Genomic DNA, 10,578 nt, shown 5'->3' on the forward strand with positions numbered 1-10,578 from the left:
TTGCGCAGTATCAGCCCGGAGGTATGAGGGAACTCGCGTTGTGAGTGGAGCTCCATTGTTCTCAATGTTAGATCGCCGATAGAAACGAAGTCGATGTTATGCGCCAATTTCAAGAGTTTTCGTTTTCTATTGCCGATAGTATTATCAATCAGATGGTTTTAATAAAGAAAATCATCCTCAATGCCGCAAGGAGACGCTATAGAAAGTCATCAACTAAAGGTAAATGCATTGCTTTTGAAATGAATTACCCAACTGAGTTCTTTCTTATGAGAATTCCTGAGATGTTCTGGCAATTCTACCTATAAAAAAATTGCGAATACAATGTTTCTCCGCTTCTGTTGTATATATCATTTACACGCAATTCACTTTCTGTAAAGACTTTGAATTTTTCTTGGCTCGGAGGGAAGCTTCATTATGAAGCTAGACCTAACCTATGATTCACTTTAACAAGCGAAATCTCAGGTTCATTTTTCAAAAAAGGACACTAATCAAGAAATAAGGTTTACTGTTGGCAACACTGCTACAGCTTGTTGGTTACCACTCTGACTTCCGCTTGACCATTACGAGATGACACGATGCTATCAAGCTGCTAAAACGTGAACTAGGTCATCAACCAAACATTGCATATTGAAATATGTTTATTTCTTGTAAATACTTTAATTATAAAAATGTAATAATTATGTCATATATGGCAATATTCATAAAAGTATTATTTAAATCAATAAAGATTATAATAGAATCTTGTGAACAACTAAAAGCTAACGTCTTACACGTAGAATCTTTCGATGTCGTTTAATAGCTTAGAGAGATCGCTTTGCACATATTGACAAACTGAAGATATCCCATTCAAGGATCCTTCTCCTTGGAAGGCAGTAAGTAGTAATATGTATAATATATTAGTGGATCAGTACATTCTAATGCTGTTTTGGACCATTTTATTGTTCACTCAGCCATCTCTGGTTCTTTCCTCCTTTCCGTACCTTCTCTCTTTATGCCAGGACCTACATCAACTATTAGGACTTGCCCACCACCTTCACAGCCGTAACCGAATACCTGTAGAACTTGCGATCCACTTCAGGACCATAAGCGCATACCTTACAAGTGATTTTTCCATCCTGCAAGGATTAATAGCTAACTCATCAACAGTCCTGAAAATTTACGAGACTTGCCTTTTGATATAGAGTACCTCACCTCTTAAGTTAGTACCAATATCTATTATGCAGAGCTTCCTTGACAGCAGATTTGAAAATTCCACTATCGGTTGGTTCTACTTCAAATTTCTCTGCCTATAATACTTCATTCATTGGAGAATAAGGTGTTATTCTTCGATGAATGAAGAGAAGAAATTTTAATTAGATTAGCCAGGTTTTGATTTAAATACATATGAGGAGTATTCTATAAAAAGTTAATATATCCATTTATAAATTTTTTGTTTAATGAATTATAATTCTGCATCTAAAGTTTATTCAGTTGATTAAGATATTTCAAAATTTTTCCCTTTCAAATAGATTTTAAGAATCAATACTTGCAATAAATGTTTTGTGATACTACAATGATTATTTAATAACAATTTCCTAAAAGTGGATATATTGCCTTTTTATTGTTAACTCCTTATGTATGTACTTAACCAAAAACTACATGTATGTAATAAAATTACAAAATCAATTAAATCTTAAAATTTAGATAAAAGAAAATATGCATATTCTAAAATACAAAATTATTTAATAAAGTTCAATTCCTCGCAATACTCAAATATGGATGAATAATATTCTAGCATTGATTTTTTATGTTTTACTATGTTATAGCTCCACTATAGTTCAATTCTTATGATAAACATTTTTATATTTGTTTAACTGTTCATTCTGTGGATTGATAAATATACGATCTAATTTTTTATCATCAAAAACTATAAATGCTGGTCTTATATGCTTGCAGGTATCTTCCAACAATTGCTGCAGTCCTGCTGATCGCAGTAGCATCAGTCCATGGAAATGCTACTGGAGCTCCAGCTGATGCCTGTGAAGATTTGACTCCACAGCATGGAGCTGATGCCCAAAAGACTAGGTCACCCTACATAATTGACATTGAGAAAAATGGCATCAAAGCCGGAGGATCAACAAAAGTTACCATAAAAGGTTTATAAAAATGAATTATGAATCAATATTGGAAAATCTTTGATTGACTGTGTGTAATAAATAAAAAGAAGATAGTCCAGGTGTGATAAAAATTTTTTAAAAAAACTCAAATAAAACTATTTATTATGAGCTAACGTTTCATCCAATTTTGGAGGGCTTACTGAATGTAAGTAGATGCAAAAATTAATGATTTGATACAGTAAGCCCTCATGAAGCCCTCCAAAGTGGGGCAAAATGTTGGCTCACAATAAATACTTTAATTACTATTTGGATTTTTTTTTTATCACACCCAAACCATCTTTCTTATATTTATGACTCAATATATTTGAATGAACAAAATTTCAATTTTAAAAATATTTTATGAATAAATTTTTAATAAGAAATACAAAATATACAGTTAATGCCTCTCATAATACCATAGAAGTCAGGTACCCACTCTTAATACATTTTATCCTACATAGGAAAGACTGGTGAGCAATTCAAAGGATTCATCATGCAAGCCAGGGTAGGAAGAACACCTGTAGGAAAGTTCTCAACCACTGACAAGAATACCAAGGTTGTGGACTGTGGTACAGCAAAAGAGGTAAACTTTTATTTTATTACTTCAATATTTATTTTTGCTGCATCACTATCGAATGTAGAATAGCTCTATATTCAACTAGGGATTATATATATACATATCTAATTACCTACCAAATAAAAATTTCCATAAAATGATATTTTATGAAGAAAATAAGACAATATAAAAAAAAAAAATTAAAACAAATAACAAACACAGTGAGAAAACCTAACTGATCCATGTACTTGGCAGACTTTTTTCCTATAATAAATGTTTAATCATATAATACCTTTAAAAAACAAAAGAAAATTAAGCTTAAATGTATGTGTATTTCTTTATCCATTAAATAAACATAATGCACTGCTGATGGGTTCTAACAAAATGTTGTACTATTTTCTATTATTCACTTAGTAACCTATAATTTTAAATTATCAAATACTAATTTCAAAATAAACTTGTCTAGAACACTGTCACCCATACCAATCCTGATAATAAGAAGGAGGTTACTGTAACCTGGACAGCACCCAAGAACCTTAAGGAACAAGTCATATTCTAGTAAGTACATTAAAGCATTGAAGTCAATAAGACTAAAATTTATTTCTTAACCTAATTAAAATAAAGATCATTAAATTATACTTATTCTTAGAGAAGCATTTTATCAAAACATAGTTATTACAAAAATAAATTTCACTGTTGATATTGCATCTTAGATTAAAATTAAACATTGTTGTAAATATTCTTTGTAAATATTATTTTTGAAAGATTCTAATGGTTTTATATTAATATAAAAGATAATGGCTGGATTAATTACTAGTTTTTAATATTTGTACGTAAATATGAAACATGAAAATTAAAAAGAAAAAATATTAAAATTTCTTTAACATTATAAATATACATCTTAAATTTTCTCATATCTGATGCTTCATCATATGTATCTTATGCTTCACTTTTTAAAATATTAAGAAGTAATGAACATTTTTATTTATATATTACTTTATTTCAGCTTATCTGTTGTCAAAGAAGGTCAAGTCTTCTGGGTAGCCCAAAAAAGTCGCACTCTCAACGTCCACTAATAGCACTAAGTGTTGTTTGAAATAAAAAAAAAAATAGATATTAATGTTTAATATTTAATGTGATTCTTTTTGTTATTAAAAGTGTTTCTTAAACAAATAGGAAGCTTTAATAAATATGTTTTGTATATATTTGCTCTAATTTTCTTCCTTACATATTTACAACCCAATACGATATTAGCTTTATAAATCCTTTAGAGAAAGACACTATAGATGCTAGAATGAGTAACACATTCCTTACCAAGCATCATTTATAAAAAAAAAATGCACTAATACAATGTCTCCATCATAATAACTACATCAAAAATATTTGCTTTAAACTTTTGTTTGATTCAGAAGCTTACAAAAAAGAAAGTATCAAAATGTCTAAATAATCTTATATTAGCTGACATATTAGATGACAAAATCCTTTTCTGACAAGAAAACTGGTAGCTTGTTCATGTTTTATTGAAAAATTAAGAAATTTATGAAGTTAAAATATCTCTTAATCGGCCAGCAGAGTAGGTCCTTCAATGTCATTGCCATACACAAGAAACACTGATATTCTCTTGGTCTCGACAATGAATCTCAGAGAAAGAACTTATGCTCAACTCGAAAGTGATCTGCACCAAAACATAAAGCCCTTTCAAAATTAAAATAACAAATAGATCCCAGTTGAATCAATGGAAATGGCTTTAGTCTTAATTTTTTTTTTTTAATTCAAGAAGTTTCCATCCCACATTTATATTTTACGTTGAGGAAATCTTTTACATTATATGAAAGGGAATGGAACATACTGTAAAATAACTCGCATTCCAGACCTTTTACTATAAAGCTCTTTCAGTCATTCCAAAACTTGCTGTTATATTTTTTAACCCATTTATAGGGAATCGACAGTTCTGTTATTAAAAAGCAAATTGACGTGTCTCATTGAACTTTTATATTTTTCCAAGTCAATAGGCCAATAGGACATCTTTGCAACATCAAAATAATCTATGATGGTTAGATTCAGATCCTGTGTAAAATTCTTCAAAATCTTTAAATTAAAAATTCTCAAAAAATTGTACCCTAAATGTACCTTTACATCTTTTAAAAATTTTTATTTATTTGGTAAATGACATCTTTATGTAATCCTACTAAGGCAGAAATGTTGATTTAGTACATGTTACTAATGTATGACAGAATATGAAGATTGAGTTTTATTCCATGGGTTTGCCAAAAAAATAAATTTTAAAAATGTGGAACCATTAGTTTTATGTTATGTAACATGTATTATGTTATGGTAAGACTTGAAATAGTTTCAAGTATCATTTACTCAATTTGCAAGGACTATGTTAACCTACCAGAGTAACTTGTAGAAAGTTAAAATCATACCACTTTTCTCTGATATATTTTATAAACACATCATGATTGTGATACAACAAAGTTGTGGTACCAGTATTATTTACAATATTGCAATTTGATTACAAGGTAAGGTAAAAGGCATGGGCGTAGGCAGAGGAGAGCAGTTTTGGGACCCAATAAAAAAAAGAAAGAAAAAGTGAACTTATTTGATAGATAGTTTCTTTCTGGAAATATGCTATAATTAGGAAGGTGATGGTGGGAAAAGATGGTGGAATCAGAAAAATTGTCAGAGATGAAAAGTGCAAAACTGCGTTATATTTTCATTGTGCAAGCCATTGGTTAACTACTTAAGCCTTCTTGTTAACTATTTGAATTCAGTCGTTTCATTTTCAATAATTTATTGTGATTATAGGTAATACAAATTTAAAAAGTAATGATTGTATTTTATGAAGTAGAAATAAAATGGTGGGCTATTTCTTGAAATGCAGAATTTCATATCTTTCTTTTACCCAATGTTTCAGAATGGACTATAAATATGTATGTATGTGTTTTTTTTATGAGGATCGGTGGAAATCTTCAAAAGACACGGATAGGCCTGTACCTATCCGTGTGTAGGATTTTTACCCACTAAAACCACCGCCCTACACCTGTTCATTACTCTCCACGGGACCACCGCTAGGCATTACTTCATGGAGGGATATGGCTGAGTGCCGCCTCGCTTTCTTCTCATGGTTTTCACGTTTCCATGTCCTGTCTTCTAGCCCTCTCTTTCTCTCTCAATCTCTTTAGGACGACTGTGGTGAATCTCTTCACTGCGTTCCAATGCGAGTAGAGTCTGAGAGTAACTTATAGCTCACCACGTTCTCTGGTGTGATGAGTCCTTCACACACTCTCCAATTCACTTATTTCTACCGAAAAGCAAATGCAAGTGAAAAACACGTGCTCCGCGGTTTCCTTGACTGTCTGACATCCAGGACATTCTGCGGTGTTGTCCAATTTGAAGCGGTACTGGTAGGCTCTAAAGCATCCATGTCCAGTCAACAATTGGGTTACGTAAAAATCCACCTCACCATGCTGGCGGCCATACCACGTGCCCACATTGGGTATTAACCTGCAAGTCCACTATCCGAAATCTGCAACATCCCAACATTGCTGCCACTGGTCGATGGTTATTTTTCACTCTTCCTCTCTGGAAACGTGTAAGCGTCGTCCATAGTGCCTGCTTCTTTTTTTAACAAGTGCGATAAACTAAAACCAATTTTCTCCTGTATGATTTGGTAACCATTGCTTCTTTCCAAATCGGGGCTGCATATAACAGAATGGAGGGAACAATAGTAGCAAGGAGCCTTCGGCTACTATCTCTGGAACCTCCAACGTTTGGCATAAGGCATGACAAAAAGGATGCTACTAGCAGATTTGGCACTGATATACTCCGTGTGAATATTAAAGCGGAGACGTGCATCAATCATGACTCCTAGGTATTTTAAACAGGACTGGGAACGAATTTCGTGCCTACCAACCACAGTTGGTAGTTGTCACAACAGTGATGGAGTCAGTCTGCTTCTTGCTAGTTACTAGGAGAACCTCGGTCTTGTGATCTGCAAGTTGTAGGCCTACCGAAGACAGCCAACCTCATACCGTAGCAACAGCATGGTTAGCGATGCGGGTAACTTCTTCTGAGTGTGTGTGTGTTTGTTAGTAAGGGGCTGATGCCTGCTCCCCCTTGGCAAAATCCTGCCTATGCCCATGGTAAAAGGTAGTGTAAACCAGAATATGTATGTTTAGCTTAATATGATATGTAAGTTTCTAATACAGTTTATGACAAGATCTGCTAATAATTCATTACATCTATTTCTTAGTTGGCTCTTGTTAGAGTATATAATCAGGTTAAATCCAAATAAACAATTTAATTATTCTCTCCCCTAATCTTCAATTCTCACTCCTATTTTTAAAATTTAATTATGTAGCATGTTCATTATCATTCAGTTTCCATCTTTTAACCTCAAAAAACAATACTTAGACTTAATTCGTATAATATTATTTTCCAAAGATTATATAAATTGATATTTGATATTTTTTTTATTATTAATTTTTATTACATGAATAACCTCTATGAGATTATACCTGGACACTTCAAATAATGTATATATTACATGAATCAAAGGATTATTTCATGATGTAATTATTTCCAAAATAATAATTATTTGGCAAATGACCATATGATGTAATAATATAATCAAATAACAACCAGTATTGTTCAAATAATTTTTCATTCAATAATTACTCATTGAAAGCTCCTAGCTTACTATGATTGAATTCACTTCAATTTTTTTTTTTTTATTTTAAATAAAACATCTCATCAACGATTTTCATGACCTGCAGACTTCTGTATGAAATAATAAATACTAGCATGTAATAAAAACTCATTTCTCATTGTATATTACAATAAGTTGTGAATTCAACTACCTAGGTTAGTCTACCCATAATGAAAATATCAGAATTACTTTGTAAAATAAACAGTATATTAAAATTAATTAGATGGTTTGTGTGTAACAGGATGTCATTGTGAATGGATCTTGTGTTGTTCTATCATTGGTAACCACTTTTCCCTTTCACAAAATTTTCATTTGGTTTCTGTGATTGTTCTGTCAGGGCCTATACATTCCCTATTCATACATTCATATATACATTCTCAACCATTGATGTCAATCTCTAAATTTTTCTTTAAAAAGAAGTTGCAAATCTATGCATTGTTATGTAATTCTGAGATCATAAAATTCAATTATAACAACAGTCACTTGAAGAAGAGATCAATTTAGTGGATCTTTCTGCCATCTCTTGAAAGATTGATAGAGTCTAAGTTTAACATTTTCTTGGGGTCTCTTATTGATTCATCAGAATTTTTTTGATCAAATTTAAAACTGCAGACAACTCCCTTTTTTCTATCTTTTTTTACTAGAAGTTTCCATCCACCACATATTTAAAGGTGTTTTGTTATATTTTTTATTTATTTTTTTTTTATGATTTAAAACTAATTATGGGTGTCCATTAAGGTTGGTGTGGTTCTGGGTGGCCTGAAAGTCAACACTGATTATATCCAGGTATTTAATGAGAGGTGTCATCTACCCTTCCTTCTTCCCAGCTCACAATAATTTTTCAAAAATGAAAAGTTATGGAATTCAGTCTCCAAGAACTTACTTCAAATTGCGAAAATTAAGGTAAAACAGTTTTCCAACAAATTTTAGAAAAGGCTCAGATTTCAGGGAATAATCACGGTAAGTAGGGAATACATGGTCAACATTTTTGGAAAATTGTAGATTTCATTCCTGCTCCACAGTATTTGGAATTAAGAATTCTAAAAGTGCGTACCTGTGTATTTTTTGTAGATATTAGTATCGCATTCTAAAATGTTCTCTTTTTATTTGGCTAGAGCACAATGGATAAGGATTCTCTGGATAGTTAGGAAGCCAACTCCTTTCTTTTCATTATAGTATAATAAGATTTTATCAATTTAATATTGGACTTTCTTTTGTTTTCTTCCTCATTTCAGACAATATAAATTAGGTTTTGCAACAAATTCTAGTTTGTTTGTTTTTTACAATTTTTGTTATGTTATTTATTTTCAAAAACTTCGTAATGTTATTCGAAAGAGTTTGTCAGAGTTGAAAAAAAAATTATCTATAATTGAAACTAGTAGCTAAAATTGTCATGGATACGATATTTATTTATCAATGATTCATTCATCATGGTCTATGTTCATAAATCAAAGGTCTATCAATTTTAACTATTAGTTTCAACCATAGCTAATTTTTGCCCACCTCTGAATTTAGTCATTATTGATATGGTTTTATAGCTAAATAGTCTGTTAGAAATCGCAATACATTGCGGCAGATAGCCTGCGTTATGTGGTAATCATACACTAATCCTGATGACCTCTCCCAAAGAGTCAGGGATTACTTCACCTCTCCTGGAGCGCTAGGGGTTCGCCTTGTTAGGCTGTACACAGAGCTTCAAGAAACTTTAATTCTTATTTCTGTGCAATGCCAAGTTTGTTGAGATTGCTGTCATACCTTTGTTTATCCCAACGAACTTCTGGGGGAAATGGGCTAATTATTGAAACTCTTGGAATTGTTCACCGGGTCATGACCTCGTGCCCACACCTTTCCAATATTTTTAATGATTCAAAGAGTTGCTAACCAAGAGATCGACGTGAAGGAATTTTTTGTAGTTTCGAAAGAAAATTCTCTTAGTCAAAGCTTAAGGTCATTTAAATATTTTTAACGTTACAATTTATAAATAAAAGCTCAGCATGAATACATTTGAATATATTTTACTTCTTACCAAAATTAAATGTTTGTACCATAAATAATGTTGTGAATTCAGGACATCGATAACAGCCAGGGTTCTGGTTGCAAAATAATATTTATTGCAAGACTATAAAGTTTTGAGATATTAATTATTACTCATTAATCTCTCTATATATATATATATAAAAGAGAGCTGTTGAATCTTTGTCCTCGGTAGACTTGGTTATTACGTGACCGATTTACGTGCGGCTTTTTGCTATATGTTCCATTTCGCCATGGGAAGGTATAAAGATGATGAAATCATGAGATTTTTGAATAGAAAAAAATTTATGAACAGAATTAAGCGTAAGACTCGGAGTAAAGCAGTTCGGTAATTTTTTTTAAAATGAAAACCATATTCGTTTTCAGGGTTGTCCCAAAGTACTAAATAACATTTTTGGAAGAAATTAAAAATCATTAATTTTTCACCTCGATTCCATCCTTGCATTTTTTTTCTCCGGCGACTATTTTTCACTTAACCCTTTGTAACTCCACTCCCTTTTATCCGATTGTCACGTTAATAGAATCGTTGGGAAGCTGGATGTCTGCTCTTATAGATGAAATCGACAAAAATTAAATTTGATGTTTTTTTTAGGGGAAAATATTCTCACGTTTTATTTTATATCTTCGGTTCTAATTTGTTTAATTAGACCCGCTTTGTGCCTTTTGGTGCAGTTTTTGAGCCCTAAAAACTGCCATGTTTGGTCTAGATCTATCTAACAGTATTGAAGTTATTTCCATTTTTTAGATATTTAAAAAGAAAATTTCGGACTAAAAAAATATATTTTCCTATTCTTCCGAAAATTCATATATAGAGGTTTCTTGAGGTTCTGAAAACGAACATCAACTTTGTTTCACTTCTAAAAAATCTTTTACCGCACTTTGTATAGTAACTCCGTCTGAATGTTTCCAATATTTTGAAAATTACGAGGGACAGAAAAAGTTTTTCTTTAAAAACTATTTATATTGTAGGTAGTATATACATGACAAATAAAATTGCCTCAAAGAAAAAAAAATCACCAAAATCAGACCAGTACTAACGATGGATGATATCTCTATTATATATATATACATTCTTAATAAACTCTACCATATAGCTGAGTATGTGGTATATATATAAAAAATATTTTTTTCTCAGCATCATT

General features: G+C 31.6%; 1 protein-coding gene across 1 annotated transcript; it reads left to right on the forward strand.

Moving 5' to 3' along the window:
- Positions 1 to 1,897: 1,897 nt before the first annotated feature.
- Positions 1,898 to 3,896, forward strand: LOC106677191 (putative defense protein 3). Its single transcript, XM_067048890.1, has 4 exons — positions 1,898 to 2,135; positions 2,597 to 2,718; positions 3,158 to 3,249; positions 3,698 to 3,896. The coding sequence occupies exons 1-4, from the start codon at positions 1,913 to 1,915 to the stop codon at positions 3,765 to 3,767; spliced, it is 507 nt and encodes a 168-aa protein (XP_066904991.1). The 5' UTR covers positions 1,898 to 1,912; the 3' UTR covers positions 3,768 to 3,896.
- The last annotated feature ends 6,682 nt before the right edge of the window (positions 3,897 to 10,578 follow it).

Source organism: Halyomorpha halys, unplaced genomic scaffold (assembly GCF_000696795.3).
Source record: "Halyomorpha halys isolate HHAL.00 unplaced genomic scaffold, Hhal_1.1 Scaffold91.1, whole genome shotgun sequence".
Classification (NCBI taxonomy): Eukaryota; Metazoa; Arthropoda; class Insecta; order Hemiptera; family Pentatomidae; genus Halyomorpha; species Halyomorpha halys.

What these genes read in the sequence shown, in the direction of transcription:
- LOC106677191 (XM_067048890.1), top strand. Translation starts at nt 1,913, where the DNA reads ATGCTGGTCTTATATGCTTGCAGGTATCTTCCAACAATTGCTGCAGTC. An exon ending in AACAAAAGTTACCATAAAAG is followed by an intron (nt 2,136 to 2,596) that starts GTTTATAAAAAT and finishes TATCCTACATAG; the next exon opens with GAAAGACTGGTGAGCAATTC. An exon ending in ACTGTGGTACAGCAAAAGAG is followed by an intron (nt 2,719 to 3,157) that starts GTAAACTTTTAT and finishes AAACTTGTCTAG; the next exon opens with AACACTGTCACCCATACCAA.